Source organism: Thermobia domestica, chromosome 13, assembly GCF_964235325.1.
Source record: "Thermobia domestica chromosome 13, izTheDome1.hap1.1, whole genome shotgun sequence".
Taxonomy (NCBI): domain Eukaryota; kingdom Metazoa; phylum Arthropoda; class Insecta; order Zygentoma; family Lepismatidae; genus Thermobia; species Thermobia domestica.
The window spans coordinates 144,426,290-144,453,534 of NC_137466.1; the positions used below are offsets into that span (position 1 = coordinate 144,426,290).

Consider the following 27,245-nt stretch of genomic DNA (forward strand, 5'->3'; position numbering starts at 1 on the left):
TTCTTCCTATCTATTTCTCGAAATTTCATGCGTTAATTCACATGTAAGAAAAGTCCGAGCACCTCTTCAGAAATTCAAGTCAGAGACAGGAGACAGAGCGACGTCTATTACCAACGGTGGATTGGGGTGTATTAATAGCACTTCAACTCTATTTCTACATAATTTCTACATTACTTTAGAAACTGGTTCCATTTCATCATTTGTAAATTAGTACTTCGCTACTTTTTAGTGAAAATGGAATTAGAACTTAAATATCATATTATTAGTTGTATAAGGTACTGTCAACGAATTTTATTTTTTAATCTCCAAATTATTTAAATCACAGAAGTAAATAATAATAAATGATAATAAAGTAATTAGTCACATGGTTCTTATAATTTGGAAGATAATCTAAAGAAATGGAAATAAATTCCTTCCCGGGAATTTATATGCAAGAGAAAAAGCCCGGGAATATTCCCATTTTTTATTTTCCTTCCCACCGGGAATATTCCCACTGCCCATCACTAAACGTGTTAGCAAGCGTTAATACAATGTATCGGTGACGTCAAACATTGAAATAATAATAGGCTACTGGTTCCGACGAGACTACATTTGAACCACAAAATTGATGCACGCGTAGGACATGCTGCCACGACAATGATATGTATGTATAAACGGAATGGAAGACAGTCGTGCACAGCAAAGATCTGATATTTGATTTGATTTGATTTTAAGTTTAACATCCAGTTCAGCAGCAAGGCTATATGAGACTTGAACCTACTGATTAACGTGGAATCCGAACCACATAAGCTCCTGACGGGAATCGAACCCGGGTCTCCCACGCCATAGGCGCTTACGCTAACCGCTTAGCCACGAAGGAGCTCAACGATCTGATAATTAACTACGTAATGTGACTAGACATCACGATATGACAGTCATCTTGTCCATATGACCATCGTCGTTCACAGTGTTAGCTCAGCGGTGAAGCACGCTATTGGTGTTTGTTGTCTGCGTCTGCTGAACACTGAACCGACGGTACACATGCTTTGGCATCGACTTCCATTGACCTAGAACCACAAACTCATCAGACTACAATGAGCGTGAACACCGTGCTAGCAAACTAACTGTAATGCTTATGGACTAGTCTAGCTTCAATCTGCTCTATAGTGAGGTTTTATACATGTTAGAAGCCATCGTGAAGAACGCACTCTGCCAGTATGGATTGTCGAGCGTCACTGCGCGGCTGAACGACGGATGTAACAGTGGGTCCCGCATTGGGTACACGATCTCACTGAGAGCAACCTCACCAGTGAGCAAGGTCGTACCACAACTCTGCACATTACATTTCCTAACATTACAGTATTTCAAAACATACAATATTTATTACAGACTTATATTGATATTTTTGCCCACTAGATGAAATATTCATTGGAATCATTTAAATTAAATACTACTCTTTTGTCTCCATTTCTTTCAAATATCTTTATAAATACAAAAGAAATTCAATTATTAAGATTTCTTTTCTATTCTTTCATTCAGAGAGTTAATTACTTACCGCCTAGAATGCCATCAATGCTGTGATCTTTTCTACCTTCTGTATCGTCCCTTCGACCCCCGCGAAGCACTCTGCTGATTGATGAGACACTCGGGGCGCTGTTTCGGTCGCACACACCTTCCTGAAACAAGAAGTCCTACAGAAGGAGTTGAACAATCCAATAAATCATGTATAATAAATAATACAGCATGTCTGGCATATACCAAGTTATTGTAATTCAACTATTGTTATGGAAAAAGACCTGGAGATTTAACGAACAGACTGATTGCAATTCGGTAAAAGTACATTTTTTTAAACTTGTGCAATAGCAATATGTAAAGATTTTTTTTTTAAATTTTAGCCATCACTAGAGGACAGTGGCGGATCCATGGGTAGGGTGGTAGAGGCGACCGCTCCTCCAAATTATCCTTCTGAATCCGCTACTGGCAGAGGAGATTTTAGTGATGTTTCACGTCATTGGTGTACTATATACAGTAGAAATATAGTGTTCATTGTAAATTGTAGCAAATATAGTAAATTTAACCTGCGCTCTCTAGTGGGTGACATGCTTGGGTAATTGGACTGGACTTTCAAAATCCACTGTGAACTGCTTGATACCGACAAACGACAGAAGGCAAAATGACATGGAAGCTTCTGTCACCAGCTGACTCAGCACGTGTGGATGTTCTTGTCTATGTGACACTTACGAAATAAATGTTATTCCTACTGAGGGTAAAGCATGCTCACTGTTTAATATGCACTTCAAAAGAATGCTGTTGAATACTGTTTAATAGCACTATGTGGATATTCCAGAAACAGAATCCAATTCTATAGGTATAATATAACATGTTCAACTGCCAAACAGAATTGGTCGATAGTAATAGCATGTACGTATATTATAAAATATTCAAATCACGAACATGTCCCGTACATTTGATTTTTTAAGCCAATTCCCAAAAGACGCAGAGGATTGAATTTTGGTGATCGAACTGGTTAGAAAAAGTGTGAGGAAAGACTAATAATGCTGTAAAATATCTAACGTAAGAGCTTGCTGAACATTACACGGAACACACAAATTGAATCGTTCAACATGAAAATGGTTGATTCAAAACTGAAACTGTAGAATCACATATCTCGTCAGAATATTATAGCTCTCAACAGTGGCTTACGCAGAATTTCATGAAGGGGTGTTCAAGCTCCAAAATTCGTATCATTTCAAATGTTTCTGTACATGCGATATGGTAAATGTTTATTTTTATAGAAGATCTAGCTCAATGGGAAGGGGAGGTAATATGAGCAATTGTTAGTGTAAATTCTCTTTAGATGAAACTAAAATCACGCTCCTACATAAGTGTTTGCATAAATGTGAGTCTTTCTTTGTCTCTATGAATGATAAATATAAACATTTTAGTTTCCAATTCCAATATTCAATCTGTATAATTAAATTATGTTCAAGTTGCTATGTAGGAAATCATCCGATATAGGATAATGTATCTCCTAAAATAAATAAATAAATAAATAAACAAAATTCTCATTGAAATGTCAGTATTTTGCCTTCCATTTTTAAACTTATCTTTCATTATTTGATTTTTTTAAAATAAAAAAGATGGATCAGTAGAGTAATATATATCATATATGATCTACAGAACTCAAACATTGACAAAAATTGACATGGTAGTAGAGCCTGATCTACTTACTACACATATGAAGCATATACCTGTGCAGACGTTTGGTTCTCGAGTTATGGGCCATCAAAGTTATAGGAGCTTGGACTTCATGGACTTCAAATTTTCATAACAAAAATTAAATCCTTCACTGTAAAAAAAAAAAAAAAAAAAAAAAAAAAAAAAAGTAGGATTTACGGGGAATTGTTGAATAATATGCTTTCTGGTGGTAACGCCATGCCAAGACTGAAGTGCGCTGTCCTCATATGGTGTATTCAGCGTAAATATAGGTGAAGCATCCGTATTTAAAATGGTGTCGCACGTCAACAGGTGAAAGAGTGTGTTTAAAATTGGGACGCACTCAATAGGTGAAAAGCTCGTGTTTAACATAGTGACGCACGTCAAGAGGTGAAAAGCTATTATCTCGACCGAATTCGTTAGTGGAGTAAATTCGTTAGCGTATTAACGGGTAACAGCGGCTTTAAAGATGGCTATATAGCCCATATCCCGTAGAAGTAAGCTAATTTTTTTATTTTTTATATTTTGTTTTATTTTATTTATTTATTTATTTATTTATTTATTTTTGCAACAGATAGCTAAACCAATCACTTTCGTGGAGTTCCTTAATGAAGTCAATCTGTTAATATATTAACAGATAACAATAACTTTAACGGTGGTTATAACAGATAACTAGAACAATTACCTCGATCGAATTCGTTAATAGAATAGAGTAAATCCGTTAACGGATAACGGCAACTTAGTTTATATGTTGTACAAGTAAGCTAATTTTTGATTGCCGTTCCTTACAATAGACAGAGTAATTATATCGCTTGAGATTGTAAGAGGAGACAATCCGTTAACTTATTAACGGATAACAGTGGCTGTATAGACCTATATCTCGTATCCTATAAATGAAAGCTAAGTTTTGAATTCATTTTTTTTGCAACACATAACTAGAGTGATTATCTCGGCTGAGTTCGGAGTCAATCAGTTACCAACTTAACAGGGGTAACGGTGACTAACATTGTCTATCCATATTCCATGCATGGAAAATATTTTGCGTGATCCCGTTTACTGTCATTACAAGAATTTATTAAAATTACAATTAAGAATTTTGAAATTTGCAAATAAAGGTGTCAAAAATATTAAACTTTGCTTTTAAATTTAAACAGAAGCTCACGCTGTGTTAAAATGTTTTTAAAAATCCAAGTTTTAATACACATTTTACTTTAATCTGCAAACAAAGGGGGGAAAGTATTACAATTTCTCCTAAAATAATAGTAAAAATTTCAAAATTGCACTGTAACGATATATATATATATATATATATATATATATATATATATATATATATATATATATATATGTCAATATATGATATATGTCGCCCCACTCCAGAACGTCTCTTGTCCACTTCTTTTTGAAATGTGTTTTTTTTTCACTCAGCTAATTTGTCCAATTTAATGTATTGTAGTGATTAATTTGTATTTTACAAAACTTATTTTGCTTATTTTCAGGTGTAGAAATGACGATTACAAATATTGATTTCAAAGAAATGTACATTTTGTAAAATGGAGAAGAGACTTTTAGAAATTGGACGAACTCTGATATCTTGAAAAGAAATGCAACAGATCTCTAAAATAAGAAATCTTCACTAAGTTCTCTTTCTTAAAAAAAAAAAAAAAGAAAAAAAAGAAAGAAAAGAAAGAAAGAAAGAAAGAAAGAAAGAAAAAGAAAATTGAATGTTACAGTGAAAAAAAATGTGTAATTAAATTGCCAAATATCAATGTAAAATCATTTACATTTCATTTTGTAAGTTGATATACATTTCCTTATATTAAATAACAAAATTTGCTGTTTTTCTTTTCTTTTTTTTTACAAATTTACAGTAAATTTATAAGAAAGTTTGGTATTTTTATTGATAAAAATGTAATTTTACACCATTTTACTTTATAGGTGTAAATTGATTTATATAGATGTTTGACAAGCAGATTGCCACCGTTTTTTGTAAATTTACCTATGATTTTTTTACAGTGTAGATAATCATTTATGTAAAAAACTAAATCGATACTTCAACTTGTAAAACTCATTGTAATCTACAAAGATCTAATTCTGATAAATGTGTAATTTATCAATGTAGTTTTTAACTTAACTTTAATATGATTATATTATTTTTTATTAAATAAATACCACGTTGTTCCTTGTTCTTAATCATTAATTAAGTTCAATCCAGCATCTTACAGGATCACTATACAGTAAGACATTTCTTTCTTTCATTTCTCTCTCTCCTTTTTTTAAAACGTAACCAGATGTCAGTTATTGGATGGTGGCCATGAACTTTCATCCAATCATCATCGGAGACTTGTTCTGCAAAGTCAGGAGGGTTACATTTCCTTTCTTATGTAGATTTTGGAGTTCATTCAATCTTCTCTCCGTTCTCAATGGTTAACGCTCCTTATTTCCTTTCTGCAACTAATACAGACGGAGGGCAGAGGACATATAGGCGTTGCAAGGGAAATGACAAAGTATAAAGGAAGAAGTGTCCTTATTCAGCACTGATTGGATGCCATGCAACAACTGCCTGGATGCAAAATAGAAGACTAGTCTAACAGCAGCTTTAGATCAATTACATGTTTTGGTATTTGTATATATATTTTTCCGTAGATATTCTTTGTCCTTATTTACAAGTAGTATGTGATTCAATGTTATGTGTGTGCGTAACTATTAACTGAAATCAATCAACAATATAGATACAATCTTCTATGTAGCATTGTATCATTTCACATAAATAAATAGGGTAGAAGGGGGAATTGGGTGAAGGGGGAATTGGGCGGAAAACATTTTAAAAGTTCATATTTTGCATTTCAGTATATTTTATGGAATTTAATTTACGCCCAAATTTTGGGTGAGTAGATGTTTATCAGAAAAAAAAGCTTAGATGAACTTTGAGGGGGTGTAATAATGACCAAAAAAAAAAAAAAAACTGATTTGATTGAGAAATGACATATTTGAAACCGAATTTCAGGTTTGTGTGTGTTTTTGATTTGAATCACAATAAATCGTGCATCTGTTAATGTTTTGATCCTGATTTTTTACTGCTGCTTAAAAACATCAAGGATGGCGCCGTGAAAAGGAGCAATCTTGAATCCTCACTGTGAAGTGTTAAAATATTTTTAAAATTTGAATCTCCCAATTACCTCCAGGGGATAATTGGCGCATATGTGGGGTAAATGGGTGGAATGCCTTAAATGAATATTTTTTGCTTAGAATTCATTAAAATGCTGTGCTATCTTTGTCTTTTGTGGTGTACACTTTTGTGTTAGTTCATTGTACTAATTAAGCTATTTTATTCAACTTAGGCCTCCAATGGCCGTTCCGTATGCCAATAGTGCTGATGCTGTAAATAGGACCTGTTTATCAATCCAGAGTTCCAATACATGTTCTATTGTAGTAGTTTATATTTATTTAGCGTTAGTCTTGTTACCTTCTCCTAAGTTGTTTGAATAACAGGGCCTGTTCTCTTGTTTTTTAAATTCTTTTTACGTTTTCGGACAAAGTTTTGACCGCTTTTATATATATATATATATATTTCGTATGTGATACATTTTGGATTAAATTCACAGAACAATATACTATGCTATAAACAATAACTGGAAGGCTTGAAAAGGTATTCAAATATCTTTGAGATTTAGAAATAATTTACTCATTTTGCGTAAACAAAAGTATAATTTTTTCTAGGCCACATAAAACTATTTTTAAGTGGAATACAAGTTATATCCACCAAATGAAATTTCTTCATTTACACCCAATCATCCCCATGGGTTTATGCGCACTGGCAATGATTTTAATCGTTTTGGAAATCAGACCAACAACAATAAAAATGTTGCAGCATCAAAAGTAAAGATGCTGAAAGCTTATCACTATCACTGTAGGTGCAGAAAAACCTGCAACATACAATTAGTTCTTAAAAACCAGAAAAGCACCAATAACCTGTGAGAAAAAAAATGTTGAAATAAACATACCTCGCAGTTCTCCCTTTTACCCTAGATAAATAATTATTTATCTATATAGATTATAATAGATAGATTATAATCTATACCAGAGGAATAAAACGTCAACTCTATTAAACTGGTAAGCACGATGACTGAATGATAGAGTCCTCATCTCTGGTGCGAGGAATTCCTGGTTCGTTCCCAGGCCATGTGAGGTTGTGGTGGACAACATTGTGTCTGTACGTTCCTCCGTTTCCTCCCCCGTTATCATTCTACTTACTGTTTCATAATCATTCAGTTTCATCAAACGAGTCACTTGTGACAATATCATTAACATACGGGCCTTAGAGACTCAAATTCTATACCCATGGGAGCTCATGTGGTTCAGATCTCACTTTAAGTTGTAGGTTTCACGTCTAATATACCCTCGGTGCTGAAAGGGATATTAAACTCTAATCGTACAACAATTTTCATTAATTATCTAACTCGTTTCCTTTAGTTTGAACAGGAAATTAAAGATTTGCTCAACATAGATATCGTCAAAACAAATTTTATTCGATATCAAGATGTTAACCACAATTAAATTTATTATTTTTATCAAAACGATTACTAAATTTTATGAGAACAAATGTTCTCATGAATTCTACGTTACTAAAACTATTTTATTAAATCATTACTAAGTTTTTACAAAAACTAACTTCATTCATTGACAAGTTGTTAACCACAATTTAATCAACCATTTTAAGAAAATAAATCATTACTGTTTCACGAGAACTAATTTTATTCGATAGCAAGCAAGATGTCAACCATAATTAAATTAACAAAAATATTTATAAATGTTATGAGAAACAATTTTATTCGATAGCAAGATGTTAACCACAATTAAATTAATAAAAGTATTTATAAAATCAATAAATTTTATAAGAAACAATTTTATTCGATAGCAAGATGTTAACCTTAATTAAATTAACAAAAATATTTATAAAATCATTAATAAATCTTATGTGAAACAATTTTATTCGATAGCAAGATGTTAACCACAATTAAATTAACAAAAATATTCATAAAATCATTAATAAATCTTATGTGAAACAATTTTATTCGATAGCAAGATGTTAACCACAATTAAATTAATAAAAGTATTTATAAAATCGATAATAAATTTTATGAGAAACAATTTTATTCGATAGCAAGATGTTAAGCACAATTAAATTAACAAAAATATTTATAAAATCATTAATAAATCTTATGAGAAACAATGTTAATTGATAGCAAGAAATTAATTACAATTAAATAAATTGAAAATAACAATAAAAGAACATTATATCTACTAAGTTTTTAAGAGAACCAACCTTTTAACAAAGCTTTTAATAAATATTCATTTAAGCATTCACCTGGATTCCCAAACCACAAGTACACAGCAAGGAAAATGCTAATAGAGTATTGAAAAATTAGAAGATCCAACGTTAAAGATTACGTAGCGGCATTTAGGAAAATTACTGTAATCGTGGCGTCTAAATTTCCATATGTATATCCAGCTCTGACCCAACTTAATAACTATTGGAAGACCTATGATTTGATTAAAGACTCTCTTTCCTTCGTATTATTATTATTTCTTTTTCTTTTCGTCAAAGGGCAAGCAACATTTTGTTTCCTATTTTTAAAAGAAAGAAGGAAGAATAAAAAGAAAAAAAACTTCATTGCCAGTTTTCTGTGATGCGCGGGTGTGTAATTGCGTATTTCTTATTTTGTTGTTCAACATTTCTTTTTTTTTTAATTTTCTTCTATTTTTCTTTGACATTTTTGTGCTTAGACCTGTTGCAATATGGAAATAAATACCTATTCTCCTCTCATTTACTCCTCCTACATTTATGACTGAAGGCTAAGTATTTTGTGAACATTACAGTATTTTGTTGAATCGCCTCTGGGTGATAATTGAATTTTTGTAAAAACAAAATAATAATAGTAAATGGTAAGACAGAATCATGGGATGAGGATAATTTAGCTGTATATGATAACATTCTTTCCTTTTCCGAAAGTTAGTTTACTGTAGTTTGGGAGGTTTTGAAGTGTCAGTCATTCTAAAGCTTTCATAAATTTTAGTGTATGTCTTATGTTATATTTTGACGCTCTACTTCCTGAGAAACTAATGTAAACAGGGTAAAGAACAAAGGCATAAGTTCTTCAATAGCACCACCATGACATACATTGTATACAGCTTCATTCAATTCAAAACTAATAAGTTTCGAAGTTATGCTATCAACTCCATAGTCGCGCATTTAAGGCCAATAACTAAATAAGAGAACCGTAAAGGTCATGTTTCGTCTAGGGAAAGTTTATCTGCTTTTATTGGAAGAGCTGCGGTAGATTGGTAACTTTTTGCGAAAAGTTTTATCTTGCCTTGTATAGTGATCAACCTTCCTCACTCGTCTAAGCTGTAAAAACATTTAGTCTAAATCAGTGTACCTAAGAAAACTTTGTAAAATAAAATACCCATTTCATATTAAAATATTACCATGTGTATATCTAATAACCAAATTCCCTACTAAATATTTGACCTATATATTAAATAGATAAATTTAAGTAAATAAATAAAACTACGTTCATTTCAACCAATTCTCTTTTCCTCAACAAGTATTCCGTTGTATGCGCCAAACAAAAACAAACGGCATGTTTGGACTATTGCTAGAACAATATGTTTAATGTCTTTAATATTTGGGTATCAAATATGTACCATGAACATTGTAGATTGGTAAATCTGGCTGAAAGGGCACTATGAGATGCATGTTTTCGAATTCTACTGCCAACCATGAATTCCCATAATGCTGTTTGACTATTTCTGTACTGGTTTACAGTTGTATGAAATGGCGTAAAATTACAATATGGCGCTAAAATATCAAAATTTCTTGTAAGAAATCTGTAAGAAAACATCAGATAGTGTACATTACATTTAAAAAAAAATGTCAACATGCAAATTGAAGGTAAAATTTTCTATGAAGGAATTTTGTATTATCAATCACAGATTTTTTTTATTAGTATATCTGTTCCTGTGAAGTTGTCGAAACCAGGTAGTCTGAAGATTGATCACAGTGTACCTGTATTTGCGTCCATTGGGGAATACCAGTGTGATGCCCATGTATCGCCAAGAGAACAATTGAGGAACTACTTGAATGAAAGAAAGAGCGGACTACGGTCATTAGAACCAGCAACAATGGAGATGAAACCACTGATATTTTCACCACATATTTTGAACAAGAGACGAGACAAGCTCTTCTAATAGAAACACATTATCTGAGACGAGATATCACTTTCACATTTTTTGACGTCAATGAAACCATACTTCGCCACTATCACACGTTTCATCAAGCAGAGCTTGCAGTTTGTAAGTTCTTGCAGACATCCATCTAAATATTATTCCAGACGTTCTGCAGACGTCTGGAATATATCAGCAGCAGATGTTGAACAATTTTTTTCGTACTCTCCTGTCTAGTTTTTACCAGAAAAATTCTATGAGGTTGAGATTTGTAGACTGGGGAGGCCATTCCATGGTTTGTTTCTTCTGAAGGTAGTTAGAACAAAGTTTGAAGTGAGCTTCGGATCATTATCCTACTGAAGAGTGAATACATGACCAATCAAACGTAAATGTGAAGGAATAGCATATTTGCTTAAAGTGGAATGATGGCCATTTTTTTTTTTCAGATTTCCTTGCATCCTGTGAAGTGAAACAACTCCAGACTTTGCGAAACACCCTCAAACAGTTACAGAATCTCCTCAATGTTTAGTAGTCGGGATTATGTAGTCAGAATGCATCTTCTAACATAAACTGGACGTCGTTGACCAAAAAGTTGAAATTTTGACTCATTTGTCCATATTACACGTTTCCACTGCTCTGTTGTCCAATTTTGTGCTTCAAGGCCCACTGAAGTCTCTTTTGTTTGTTTCCACACCATAGCAATGGTTCCCGCTTAGCAATCTTTTCCCAAAGTCTAGCTACTCTTAATTGTCCTTGCACAGTGCCAGCTGATCCTTTTACAGGGTGACTACGATTAAATTCCTATTGGAGTTCCAGTGCAGTAAACTTCCTATTTCTTTTACTAGACACTGCAATACTACGATCTTTCGCAAATGACCTAATGCGACGCCTTCCAGATCGATGTTCTTTCCTGTTTGCTGAAAACGTTTGATGAGATCACCAACAGTAGACGGAATCTATTTCAGTTTGGAAGCTGTTTGGCAAATAGAAAAGCCTATATTATGAAGCGCATTAGACTCCAGCGCTTGTCTACATTTTAAGTTTTACCTCTGTCCGTATTTTGCAGTTATCACAGCAGAAAACACAGAATTCCACAAAAACATTGTTCAACACGTTATTGCACTCTATCCTATAATACCGTTCACTACTAATGTAAACGCAATCGCCGGCTTTAGCCCTATCCCATCTCTGCTTTTTGCCATTTGTATAAAGTTCCGGGCCGAAGTTGATATTCTAATTCTCCGTAACATATCAAACACTATCAATGTTTAATAATGCACATGTGCCACAATAATTTTCCAGATGTTACTATGAAAAGGAATTAATTGCTAACATTTAACATACTTCAATCCCGTAAAATTATTTCAAAATCTTAATCACGTAACTTTTATTTAACCCGCAGCGCTCACCCTAGTTTATATATTCGTTTCAAAGCCGCCCTAGTGGGGTCACAAACTTGAGGCGCCGTCTAGCTGTCTCTTGATGTATCTTGTGTGTCAGAGTCAAGTGTAACATTTTCATTCTCTTCTGTCGGAGTAGCACTGGCCTTATAAATGTGACATGCGTAATTTGTGAGCGCCACGCTCACCTGTCGACTGACGGCGTGAGTGATTTTTCCAATATCATGGACAACAGCAAGGAGCAAATTCAGCTACGGCTTATGAAAAACAGAAGAAAACGGTACGATATGTTGCCTGTGAAGTGCCAATCTGTGGAAAACACACTGTCAGCATCTTCTGGAAGTGTAATGAGTGACATCAGAAGTGGCGAAGCGTACTATGAAGCTCTGAGGCCAGGCCTACCCTGTTTTCTATATATTTTCTTTATCTTTGGTTTCTTATAAAATACAGTCAATACTTCAACATTTCGGTTTTTTTAGTAAAAAATAGTAGGTTAGAAACACTTGGAGTCCCTTTCGTCTGAGCCTCACCAGCTCTCTAGACAGGTTTATGGGCTATGCTACTCAGGGAGCGAAGCTATTTTCGCTTGGGATTGCACGCATTGTTGGGAAGGTGTGAAGGCTCGCCTCTGGGAGTTTAGTTTTAGCGTTGAATGCATCTTTCATTGTTAATATGTTAGATCCTATAAAATGATTTCCTTAACACAGAGTAAGAAGTTTCTGTGTAGAGGTATGTATTTCTATTAGTGATAAATTGTTTAATTTAGTTAGGTATATACTCTCAGGAGTTATTCAGTAGCTATTTTTTTCCTGGCATAATACAGCCTAATACAGCTAAGAAAGTTCTTTAAAATAAATAGATTCGGTATTTTTCTTTTGTTTAACTCAATAAGGAAAATCGAATTCTAACTGTAATTTTAAACATTTTATGATGCATTAAATGCTATTTGTTGTACTAGTTTGTCAGGCCTACCCTACTTGTGGGATTATGCTTCGCCACTGGACATCAGTACAGTGACGAGACATTGAGTAAAATAGGGTCTTATTGAAATACCTACTATATGTATCAAGAGACATATGTAGAGTGTTTACACTAAGATATTTATATCTTTAATTTCATTAGAAATTTTCAACTCAAAATATGAATAGTGTGAACATATGAAGAGCATATACTGAAAACTCCTAATTATGTAAATATTTTTTTTAGAAAATGTAATCCTTATGTGATAATGATAATAAAAGTGTAATTTTATGCGACAATGTTGCAACAAACAACAGAATTGTTTATGGGATATTGTTTATGGGATAACAGAAATTGATTTCATAACAAAAAAAACTTTGACAATAAACGTAGATCTAACTTGTAATAAGAAATGGTTTTATATAAACGCATTATAATTTTATTTGCGATTTTAATAATAATAATAATAATAATAATAATAATAATAATAATAATAATAATAATAATAAATCACAAAATGTCAATATATAGAAATGCGTTCAAAATAAATTCCATATAAAGTCATAAACAGCTATAGAAACGATTACATTGTAAGTGAGCGCCGCGCCCACCTGTCGACCGCTCGCGTCACAAATCAACACTCGACCGTTCCCGGGTTTAAAAAAAGATCCCGACATTGCTATGATTCAATACTCTTTATCTTTTACTAGGTGTAAATATCAGTTACAAAAGCGAGAGACACCTATGATCCTCTGAGAAATTCAAGGGACACAGAAAATAATACAGTAGAGTTCCGATTATCCGAACTAATGTGGACTTCAACTAAACAGAATGAGCAAAAATTCGGTTAATACGGATGGATAAATAGACATTATTTATTATTACTGTCTTTGTTATTTTCATTGGACATACAGTACAGTACAGTACATACATACGCACAAAAGGAATTTGACATAATACAGTAAAGAAATGCAGTTTCGATATTAGTATGTAAATAAATTTAAGTAAAGCACAATAGAAATAAGGCACTGTTTAGTATATACATATGATTTTTTTAAAAACTGTGAACGTGAATCTTCTGCTTCAATCGCAAGCTGTCTCGCTTTTTGGCCGCTACATTGCGCAGACGTCGCAACATCATGTCAGCTGGTGTTGTGGGGAAAGGAAAGGGTTCGTTATGTTTACACCAACTTTCTTTTCTTTTCTTTTCTTTTCTTTTCTTTCTTTTTCTTTTTTGCTTTGTTCTGGAAAAGAAGGCTTGCAGACTACTTATCATTGTAACCAGACTAGCTTTTGTTTATTTATTTATTTATTTATTTATGAAGCTCAGAAAATACAGAACCTCGGTCAATCGGAATTCCACTGTATTTCGAATTGGTAGATTTCTATCGAAAATATGTTGATATTTCATTGAAATGTTAAGTTCAAGCACTTGTCGAATATATATAAAAAAACCGAATGTTTCAGATAAAACGTCCCGAGCTTGTAAATCAGAAACGGTTTAAGAAATGGAATGATCTGTTTGAGCCATAAGGCCACTTATTATAGTAGGAAGTCACTTGAAAATATTCAATAGTGTAATGTTTTTTTTTTTTTTTTTTTTTTTTACAATATTAAAAAGACCATGAAAAAGCAAACAACTTTTGTAAGAAGAAATTCCTCGTGTAGTCATCATTTACGAAATGGTCATCATTAAATTATGAATTCTTGTATATACATTTAGATAAAGAATGTGATGCTTATAAGCCGCTAACGGGTGGAGATAGAAGGATGACACAAAAAGTGATATAGGAAAATGTTGAATGGTGTGTTCTGTTTGACCTACACGTAACGAATCGTAACAGTTCATTTGGTTATATGTACGCCTAGTATCAGAAACAATTAGGTCTATATTTTATGTATTAATCATTTAATTCCATAATAAATGTTTTAATACATGTTCGCTCTTAGAGAGAAAAGATAAACTAAATACTTCTATTTAGTTGTTTTTCAATGATTCAAGGGTTATTTATAATTGTATAAGCAATTAGTTACTGTATGTATTTTAATGAAACAAATATCGGAATACAAAACCTGTCAACGTTTGGTGTAATTCGAATTTAGACTAAAAGTTTTATAGAAATCAAATGTAAATGCGAAAGTATTCAAAGAGAATTGTGGATAAAAAGAGAAAAAAAGAAGTTTTGATCTGTAATCTAGTGTTTCCAAAAGAAATAATGACGCTATTCTAAAACATTCCAGAAATCCGTTAAAACTAAAACAAAATGTTGGTGCTGCCGTATTCGTTCCTTCAAATAGCGCTATCCCGAAACACAAACTACTATCATCAATGACAATTTGCGAAGGGGAATCATCTGCCCCAAAGACTAGCCCTGTCTTATGAAAAGAACAACAATTTTAGGAATGATCTATAAAATGGATCAAAAGATTAGCATCTTGGGCAATAAATTTAGGAATGATCAAAAAATGCATCAAAAGATTGAGATCTTGGCAAATAATTAGTTTTTGGATCAGGGGTCACAAAATTTTTGAACGACCCCTAAATTGAGTTTTCATACTTTTTTACGAAATAAGCACATTACACTGAGTTAAGTGATAGTTTGAGTTTTGCAACACTATATTTAGTTCTCTAGATATAAGGCCTACAAGAAAAATTTTGATTGAATTAAAAATATTGGATTTTTTGAGTCAGGGGCCACAAAATTTTGAACGGCCCTTAAATCGAGTTTTCGTATTTTTTTTAACGGAATAATCACATCATAATGAGTTAAGTGATAGTTTCGGTTTGGCTACATTATATGCAGCTCTCCATATATAAGGCCTACAAGAATTTTTTTGCCTGAAATGTATTGGATCTTTTGATCCAAAAAGGAAAGAAAGAAAGAAGGAAGGACAGAAATTAGATTATCATGTATTTGTACAGATGTAATGACAAGGGAACATCTAATATTGATAGTGGTATTTCTCAAACAGTTCATAATCGATAGAGAGGGGAAAAGAAAGTAAGATATCAATCTTTTTACGTGCTATCACACAGAATCACAGATCGGGAGGAAACAAAATCAATAATCATGTCATGAGAGCAATGGAAAATATACATTTACATAAAATGTTTTAGAAATAGTTAAGTAATCAAAAGGAAATTTGGACAACGCACAGGCGTATTCAATATCGTCATATGTAACGCAGTGTTGCCAATTTAGCACAAAGGAAAGTTGTGTTAAATTGGATAAGATACGAATTATAACATACATAAAATCTATTTTCGATTACAAACTAACGTATGAAATCCCGATGCACAGTGCTGCCAACTTTGTAATACTGGTTTTTAATTTTCACTTTCATTAAACTAGTCTTATTTCTGGGTGTAGAAGGAAAACTGGATACACTATTCCTTGAAAAATCTTATTAAAGCCGTCAAGTTTAAAATTTAGTCTCGATACGTTGTATAAAGTGGTATCTAGGTTTCTGTACGTGAGGGCGAACAGACGGATAGACGCTCAAATAACCAACGTTTCGCCACGTATAATCAAACCTGTCAGCCTGCTTAAGGGCTTGCCTTACTAAAATATAATACAAAATTTACCATTTTTCTTTTGCTTGTTTATTCATAAGTGAAACGAAATAATGAAATGCAATTTAACACAATCATAGATAATGTTATTCTACAACAGAAAATATAAACCTGAAGAATGTTCAGTGTTGCCAGAATAACAACGTCCCTAAAATCTACGTTAAGAGGGAGAAGGAGTGCGCCACAGCGGCCGGAATATTGGTGTTCAATTTAACATGGGATCTCAATCATTTTTTAGGCAAATCACGGTTTCATTTCGTTCTTTCGCAAAAATGTCTCAGTAGCGCACTAAATATGATGCATCTCATTTTAAAGGTGCAATTTGAACGCTGTGCGTGATATTTTCTTCTTATAAATACAGATAATTATAATCCAAATTCCCATAAGAAAATGATCAAAATCAGGCGGAAAAGTCTTCTGTTTTTTTACAGTAAGGAAAAGAGCTAAAAACTCAGGACTTTTTTGAGAATGGAGTACAATCTTTGTATTTGTGCGCTACTGTACTATTTTCTCGCTGTTTCCAAAGACATCCATTTCACAATCGATGAGAAATTATATCCTTCATAATTGAATCTACAGAAATCAGAAATCAGATTTTTTTGTGTTCACGTACTTGGCCGTATAACTGCTAGATGGCACTATAGTCATTCCTCATCCCACTTTCCTTCTCAGCGAGAGCCAGTCCTTTTGAAAATCTACTTTGAACTTCTTAACAGGGGCGGGAGGAAGGAAATCATTGTGAAGAACGGGAACTTCAAACACGAGGAATGGCAACATTTATGACCTCTTTGGTTGATGGTTTCTGTTTCAGCAGTACAGTGTGTTTGTAGATGGTTTCTGTGAGAAGAAGTAATTTGTGTTTGTAGCGATAAAGTCAACCTTTCGACAAAAATTTGTGAAGGAGAAGCCGAACCAAAGTCTTCGTTTATCTATTCCAAGAAAGAAATGAAAACTTCCTGTAGGACTAAGAATATACATGCAAGAGAAAAAATAAGATACATTATTTTAATCTTTAGGATAGATTAATTCCCGAAATTCTTTGTTTACCTGTCAAAAAATCAAGAATAATATGGTATAAAGCTCTTTCATCAGCTTCCATCGTACAACATACTACACACACACATTTATATACATACATACATGTACATATATATATATATATATATATATATATGTGTGTGTGTGTATATATAGTGGCGGATCCAGGATATGATCAAGGGAGGAGCTAAACCATAGTTTGCCTCTTTATCCAGAGTAAACAGGATTGAAGCCCATTTTATCCAGTATATACCTGAGCGTCAAGGGGGGGGGATATAGCCTCTATAGCCACCCTTGGATCCGCGCCTGTATATGTATACTATTTACAGTGCCGGAGTTACGTGTAAGCTAAACAAGCTATAGCTTAGGGCTCGCTCTCTTGGGGGCCCCAAAATCTAAAGAAAAACTGGATTTCTAAAATATAAGAAAATTTAAAAAAATAAAATAAAATTTATATATACGTAGCAACAGTGCTTCCTGCTGTGTAGCCTACGTTCGTGTAATTAATAGGGCTCCTTCTACCAGTCTGCTTCCTAAATTATCTCTAGTTTCTTCATTGCTGTATGTAGGGTGCCTATGTTCATCTGGACACATAAAGGACACCATTACCTTCAACAGCTTGGGGCCCCACTAAACCTAAATCCGACTCTGACTATTTATGCATGTTTGCTCCCTCTTTTTTCGAAGCAGTGTTTCTTTGATATTGCTTCCAATTCCGGCAGGTTTTACCAAGGGGGGAAGAGTCCTTACTCATTCCAGGCATTCAAACTAGGGACTGGACTACTTGCTTCCAACATTCTGTCCCCCATGTTTCATAGTCTGAATCAATTGTCTAAAGCCCATAAAACATTCAAATTCATATGTAGATGTTGCTCATCAGTGTCGACACCTAAATATTTCTCAATCAACGGTAGAGGTGTTTGGTATCCTCAATCTGTCTCCCTCTTATTAGCGGAGCGGTAGTAATATTCGGTAGTAATTCTTTAAAAAAAATGCTTTTTAATGTATGTAGTAACGCATAGGAAACTAAATTTTAATATACCCTAGTAGTATAGAAACGTACCATACGGTACCTTACCAAAATAAACACCCTATGCCATGGACGCAAACATTAACAATAATAAAAAAAAGATAATAATAAACATTTTAAAGACATTCTTTCATTAATCAAGTCGCACTTAAAAGTTAAAAAAAAATGTTTATGCGTGACTAAAAAAAAAGGGATGCGCTCTCATATAGGCTTACAGTTACTTTATAAATTCTTAAAATGACGCGCTCCATTCTTTTTATTTAGTCTTGCATAAACAAAATTATTTGTAACTTTTTAGTGGGAATTTATTAACAAAAGAATGTCTTTAAAAGGTGTCTTATCATTTTTTTAATTCGTTGGACACCTTTTCCAAATCCTAAAGTGATATGCAACCAGGGATACCAGGGCTGGTTAAAGGCTACTATTTATTTTAGGATAAGGAAGTTGAAAATAAAAATATATTAAAATTTGCTTTTAAAATAAATAGATATATTGCAAAGTATGAAAGTAAGAATGGAATATTGTATTGTCACCGGACTTACATCGCTCTGCAACAGTTCTTAGTTCTATGACGTCAGGAAATAAGTTCAATTTATACGAACACTTATTTAATGTTTGAAACAAACACATGTTACATCCTTGTACACTCATGTCCAAAATGATTGTCGCATATCTATAACTGTCTTCTTGGAAAAATATCATGTAATAATGATTTTGCAGGAGACTTTTAATACTGATACTATGTGTACAATCGGGAAATATATGTGGTAAATTTCATAGGAAAATACAGTAATTATAAATACGAAGATTAGAATGAGTAAAATAAAATGTTGCTAAATGGACACGAAAGTTTTGTTTTCGTTTTATTGTTCTTATTTACTGCTCTTTTGACATGAAATTTGCCACATACATGTCTTTGCCAATTGTACGCATACTAACATTATAAGAAATACCGGGTGAATTCGTTATCAAATTATATTCCTACAATAACATATTTATAGACATGCAACAATAATTTTGGACATGAGTGACACATCTTTTAATTCTATTGTTAATGAAGTGGTCTATTTCCCCCAATAAAAACCAACATCAAGCAGGGCATGTGCTCACTCCTGTCCTTCTAAGCCGGCCCCAAAGGCTGAATGTAACATTGCGGCTTTTTCCTGTTATAATAGGAAAAACTCAGGATGGTCAGTCAGCAACTGGTATCGAACCCAGGACCATTCGAATGTGAAGGTAAATCTGGTGGTCATATTTTGAAAAGAAAATAAGGAAATGGATTCCACTAAAAAAAATGATTCACATTGTCAATACATTTCAAATCTTTGTCTGGGTTTTCTGCCTTTCAATTCCAAGCTTGTTTTTTTTAAAAAAAAAAACAAACCACGAAGGCCCTAAATAAATTAGAATATCGACTCTCCCGTGTGTGTGTGTGTGTGTGTGTGTGTGTTTTAAATATTGGCATGGTTCTTCATTTTATATCAGATTCTTCCCGCACTATTCTGTTATTTACCATAGGATCCTTTGAGAAAGAGACAGGCGACAAGTGCTTTAGTTCTCTATGGTATGTTTGTGACCGTTGTAGATATTTGAGTGGCTCTCTAGACACGGGGCTGATATCATGTTGGTCCCTCTTATTTATTTATTTCTTCAGTTCTGTTTCTCTTTTAGACAAAAGAAAAGAATTTCACTCTTCTGTCCTATTTACAGCCGTAACCATCCCCCTCCTACGCTGTCCAACTTTGACCACATGCAGGGAAAAACAAAGGAAAAGGACGGGTGTATTTGCTTTGACGGCATTTCAGCAACAACCCCATCTGTTGCCAAAATAAGGAAACACTTTGAACTGCAAGGAGAAACTCTATCTTCGATTTGTCAAAGTCACTTGAGTCCCGCCGGCTCTTAAGGCAGCAATTAGAGGGACGATCTCAACTGCATTTGGTTACGTTTCATGTTGTTTTGATTTCCTGTGAACTACTTTTTAAATAATATTATTATTTAGTTTTAACGACTGCATGTTAAAACTATTTTGTGCATTGCAAACTAAATACAACTATCATTTAAAATGTACCTCACAGGAAACCAAAACAACATGATACGTAACCAAACGTAGATGAGTTCGTTTCTCTAGTCGCTGCCTTAACTTTCATTTTAGAGGTGTTGTTATTCTGGCAACACTGTAATTTTTATTAATGTAAAACTGAACATTATCCAGATTCATATTTTCTGTTATAGAATAACATTATCTATAATTGTGGTAAATTGCATTTCATTATCTCCTTTCACTTATGAAAAACAAGCAAAAGAAAATAAATGGTAAATTTTGTATTATTTTTAGTAAGGCAGGCTCATAAATTTCGAATTTAAATTTTCACGGATTTACACACACACACAAAAAAAACTTATTCTTAACGTCATTCGAAAGCAAAAACAGTTTATATTTTATATGGAGTACAAACCCGTTGTAAATAAAAGAAAAATCAACAACAGTAGTCTTCATAGATTTGTTTCGATAAACCGGAGTTTCGAAGATACAAAGCACTAATTTGTAAGATTATATTTCTAAATGAAGTACAGTATTATGGATGAAATATGCAGTAAAAATATTACTGCTGTGTTCCATAAAATCATGCGAACATATTCATCAGCAAACTAGTCTTTATTGTGGCAAAAGTTGATTAAGCAATATTGTTGAATTGTTAATGAAATATTCTCTAGAACCATTTTCAATAAATCGTTAAAAGAAAAAAATGACTTATCTCTCTTCTACACTATCTCCTATAAATTTTTGAAGGGGAAATTACATGTTGTAGGAATGTTAGTGAAACATTTATCAACATAATCTGAACAAAATCACCCAAGCTATATATATATATATATATATATATATATATATATATATATATATATATATATATTTTAAATTTTAAAGTTTTGCGGAAAAAAATAGCGTGAACTTTTAATTAAACCTTCACATATTTTAAGACGTCTCATATGGTTGTTAATGAAGTGTTCACTTATGAAATGAGAGCAAAAGAAGAAAAAGATTGTTTTTTCAAGGCTCATCCGAAAAAAAAAATAAAAACTCTCAGCACCGATACAGTAGTCCTTAAAGAGTTTTCAAGAGAAATGACATATGAGGACTATACATGGAAGAAAGGTGAAAGGTCAACTATTCTTCCTTCTGACTGTAGCCAGTACTGTGCCGTGGGGGAGGGGGCAACGAGGCAACAGCCCGGGTGCCGAAGTAAGGGGGCGCAAAATTCGGGAGGAAAAAGAAAAGAAAAGAAGGAAAACAAAAAAGAGAGGAAAATTACTTGGAATATTTTAAATCAACAGCAGTATTTTTCAATCTAATATTTAATTTGACCAGGGTCAGATTTATATTTTTAGGAAGTGGTCCTATAATGTTACTCATATTAGGAAAATGCATGTGCACATATATAAAATGTAAGGGAAAAAGTAATAAAAAGTGCTCAAAATCAAGGAAAAGCAGGGTTTATTTCTGAAAATTTTCTTACGCTTCGCGCCAACCATGGTGGCGACCTCACTCATACGTACGAGGGCATCGTCGTGTACTCTCACCCCAGGTATTTGTTATGATTTTCCACGGCACGGCACTGTATATAGCATAATAATAATAATAATAATAATAATAATAATAATAATAATAACTATAAATGGCATATGCACATTAGTCTACTGTATTAGGGGGGGGCGCGGTGGCTCAGTGGTAGAGCGTTCACCTCTGGTGCTTGGGGTCCCGGGTTCGAACCCAGCCCCCGCCAAGTGAACTTTGTGGTGGACAAACATCGTGCTCGTGGGTTTTCTCGGGGTTCTCCCGTTTCCTCCCACTTTATTCATTCCACCTTTTCACTCATCTCTCATAATCACCGTCTCCTTTAGCCTAACCGACATAACCGTGGGACGTAAAACTCAAAGATTTCATTTCAGTTTTTCTACTGTATTAGGACAGGAGATTCTACTCCTCAAGGCATACATACTGATATCCGTTACTCAATTTTGATCAAAAGGTGATATTTCGCCTTTCTAAGTCGTATTTCAGGTTGTTAACAAAATATGAACAAACACACGTGAGCTAATTTTGAGAAAATAATATGAATAAAACTCATACTAGCAATAAACTACCTACTCTTCAGTACAGTTGGCTTAATAATGAAAGATTGATTTATAAAATATAAACAACATCGTTCCAGCACTTTTCGAGAAAGTGATATTTTTCGACTATCTTCTGAAAAATACCTTTTTATTTTCTTTCTTTTTTCTTCTAATGGTACAGAAAAATTATTCCCTGTTTTCTACCTTTGAAAATTCTAATAAAGATCTTAACTTCAAAATTTGCTTATGATGTACTAAAAGATCCAGATTTCTACCCCATCTTTGTTTTTCAGGTCCATTGAAAATTCAGACATTTTTTCTAATATTTTTAATGAACTGGAATCAGTGGCGTCTCGTGACATAATTTTTCGGTAGTTCACAGTATAACAAAATACTTTGTATAGGTTAATAATTACCTGTACCTTGGGCAGAAAGTGTTCATACATATGCACTATACTTCATAGAATGTTAATTTAATAATAACAGAAGAAGAATGTTTTTAAGATACGTAAGGTATTATTATGGGATAGTGGTTGCTATGTACATGTTTATGGATACCGAGTCAGCAAGTTTGTGTGCTTGACAGTGTTAAGGAAAATATATTATAAAGTATATCAACTAATAAACCATTTTTAGCACTGTTTATCGACGTTATCATTCTTATATAAAAGGTGAGAACGATAGTATATAATTATTAAAGATTACTACCACTCCCGATTTGTATATCATATTTTGTCGAACCAGGTTGACGACTACCCTTTGGTAACATCGTATAAAAATTTTGGTTTACCTAACCAGGGAAATACTGCAAATTCACATCCTGAAGCAGAGTAAGGTTGAATTTACTTTTTGTCATATAGTTAATGAATACAAATTTGACCATATTACGAAGTGGTAGAACAATTATAAGAAAAATGGACAATGAAACAATGGAAAAGGAGTCCCATAATAGTGACAATGGTGAACATAATGTAGCACCAGAAATGACATCATCAGAAGATCGAATCTTGCTAGTATTACAGCAGCAATTGATGCAGATGTCTACTGAGTTAAAGCAGACGATGAAGCATAACTCTGAAGAATTAAGTAGACAAATAGAACAGAAGTCTGATGAATCTAACAAACAATACGAGGAATTAAGCAAACGAATGGAACAGAAGTCGGATGAAACAAAACAATTAATTATCCAGACGATGAGCGATATCACCTCGCAGTTCGAGGAAAAGTTAAAAGGAATATCGGAGCAATGCCAGAGTAATCACAACCACCTGAGCCAAGAAATCAGTGATATAAAAAAGGATTTAGAAGTAACCGAATCTTCTGTTCAACAACAAAAGATCCAGGTCATCAGTAATGCTAACAACATACGTACAAATACGCAATTGTTAGCTACGTTACAGGAAGAAATTAGAATGCTACAGGTTAAGGACCCCACATACCACAATAACCTGTGTGATGGTCGCTTGGAGTTTCCACACTCACCAGAGATGAACCCACCTTCGCCGGTATCTGATGAGGATATCATTTTAGAAGAAATTCATCCGAAGAGTACAGATGGACGAAACATAGATGGTGTAACGACACATCACGTCATGAATAGGAACTGTCACCCAATGGGTACATGGAATGATAAAAGGAAGGTAAAATTAAGTGTTAAGATGAGTGAAATACGAGCCATGAGTAAATTCAGTGGTAAGTGTAACGAGAATGCTACTTCTTTCTTAGAGAAATTCCAGGATGAGTGCAATATAATGTGTATAGATAGATCACAATATATGAAATTAATCCCTCATGTATTACTCCCACCTTGTTCACTATGGTTTAAAGCAGTACGTGATCACATCAGTACATATGAGGAATTCAAAGCGGCATTGATCGCGAATTATGAAAATGACTTTTTGCTGGCAAATAGAGATGCCACCATTAGAAATCAACACTTCAATCCTCGATTGCATAAATCTGTTGTAGAGTTTGTTGTAAATACATACAACGAATTAAAGGTAGTTAATCCATTGCAATCGGAATCGAGAATAATAGCATCAATTCGAAATTTGCTTCCATTTAAGTTACAACAGATCTTATTTTCCACACAGTGTATGAGTTTCAACCATTTATTAATGCTTGTTCAATGCTATGAAACTCAATACCATGCTATGAATCAACAAGCAGGAATGGGTAAAAATAAGAATAATTCAGATCATTTTATGCCTGTTCGGAATTTGAATATCCGAACTGTGAACAATACGGAACATAACCTAAGCCGAGTAAATTCTAGCAGTCAAAACGAGCAAAATAGACAAAGTTATGTAGGGAATCCGCCTAATCTAATTAATCGTAGCAATCCATATGTTAGACCATATAATCAAAATAGGTTTAAAAATAGACGGAATGTATGGCGAAATTCCAGGAATACAGCGAACTACGTGGATAGACGTAATTGGAGGTCAAGAGATGGCACTTCATATCAAAATCAGAATCACGACGTAATACATGTACAAAATAGTACAGAACCTAATCACGATTGTGCAGTACAATGTACTCTATTAGAATCGTATGCAAGTACGAACGTAACCTGATTACCGTTAATGAAATTAGGTTAAATTCATATCAGTTATAGATTCTTGTGAATTTTTATTTTTAAGTTTATGTGTTAATATCAATAATGAAAACGATTCTTATAAATACTTGAAGTGCTTAAATAGAGTTTTAGGTAGACTGAAAAGCTAATTTTCAAATGATTTTTATTCTTTCTTGTTACTGTTATGAATCATAATTCGATTTATAATTAATTAAAAGCAAAGGTTATTTATATTAGATTGACTTGCCTTGAAAACTTAATTGTCAAAGATTATGTTAAGAAGAAGATCTATTCTATAAAACTAATTATTCGACGAATGTTTTTATGAGCTATCCTATATATTATTCGAACAAAATTCTTCTTTATTTATGACATTTTAGTGCTACGATGTATACATTAAAATGCAACATCCAACTTATTTGTTATTCAATGCGCCCTGAAAGAGCAAACATTATTTGCAACATCACCGTTTTAATAATGATCAAAACTATTAATCATGGTAATTTGTGTTTCACCCTCGTCAATTATATTAATAAGTGTCGACGTTTTTAGTAATAAAGGATAAAATATAATAATAATAATGTAATGAATGATAATAATATAAATATAATTAATGTAATATAAGACAAGGATTAATGAAATTAAAGATTTGTTATAAATGTATTTATATATATATGAAATGTAATGAAGATATATACGAGGTGTGATCAAAATATAAAGAACATATGTAATTTAAGACCATTATTGTAAACGGACCAGTGGTTCTTAAACATAAAAGCCAAACTCGCTTATGACTTTTATATTCAGTCCATTTGTCGGGCGACATTTTATATAACAAAATACTTTGTATAGGTTAATAATTACCTGTACCTTGGGCAGAAAGTGCTCATACATATGCACTATACTTCATAGAATGTTAATTTAATAATAACAGAAGAAGAATGTTTTTAAGATACGTAAGGTATTATTATGGGATAGTGGTTGCTATGTACATGTTTATGGATACCGAGTCAGCAAGTTTGTGTGCTTGACAGTGTTAAGGAAAATATATTATAAAGTATATCAACTAATAAACCATTTTTAGCACTGTTTATCGACGTTATCATTCTTATATAAAAGGTGAGAACGATAGTATATAATTATTAAAGATTACTACCACTCCCGATTTGTATATCATATTTTGTCGAACCAGGTTGACGACTACCCTCGGTAAGTCGTTGTAACAGTCGTTAGAAAAATCTATTCAAGAATTCTTTTAGAATTCTAAATAAGAAAGACTATAAAAATCAATGAAAATAACCACACACACACACACACATATATATATATATATATATATATATAAGAAAAGAAAAAAGAAAAAGAAAAGAATAGAAAAAAAGAAACAAAGGAAGAAAAGGAAAGAAAACGCATCTCGATAGCTCTTACAGTTTTTGATCTATGAAAATCAGTAATGGAACCGGGAGTAGGCCTACTACTAAATTCAATCACTGCCGGTTGTTTCCATATAGTATTTTGGGTAGTAAAGATATATACACTCTTGAGACGTTCTAGCGATTGCAAAAGACCATTTGTCATTATCTACCACCATTTCTGCTCTATAGTGACAAATGATGAAACCCGAAATAGGTTATTTGAACCACATAATATTCTACTACGTCCGGTTTCAATACTGATTTTCATAAGACAGAAACGGGACGAAGTATCGAGATGCTTTTTTTTTTTTTTTTTTTTGTAATCGATTCAGTTTATCAAGAATAAGTTTCATCTTTTCCACCACCTCTTTACTCAAACCGGAAGTGGTTCAAATAACCTATTTCGGGTTTCATCATTTGTCACTATAGAGCAGAAATGGTGGTAGATAATGACAAATGGTCTTTTGCAATCGCTAGAACGTCTCAAGAGTGTAGAGAATATATATATCTTTACTACCCAAAATACTATATGGAAACAACCGGCAGTGATTGAATTTAGTAGTAGGCCTACTCCTGGTTCCATTACTGATTTTCATAGATCAAAAACTGTAAGAGCTATCGAGATGCGTTTTCTTTCCTTTGTTTCTTTTTTTCTATTCTTTTCTTTTTCTTTTTTCTTTTCTTTTCTTTTCTTTTTTTTTTGCAATCA

At 33.0% G+C, this 27,245-nt stretch overlaps 1 protein-coding gene across 4 annotated transcripts in view; it reads right to left on the reverse strand.

Annotated features, from left to right (window-relative positions):
• Nucleotides 1–27,245, reverse strand: part of gsb-n (paired box protein gooseberry-neuro) — a 134,175-nt gene that overhangs the window by 67,516 nt on the left and 39,414 nt on the right. For 2 of the 4 annotated variants that reach the window (XM_081736641.1, XM_081736642.1), the window contains exon 3: nt 1,535–1,670. In XM_081736641.1, the coding sequence (XP_081592767.1) occupies nt 1,535–1,670 (136 nt within the window). The remainder of the gene's footprint in view (nt 1–1,534; nt 1,671–27,245) is intronic. The other 2 variants (XM_081736643.1, XM_081736644.1) reach the window with 1 other exon arrangement.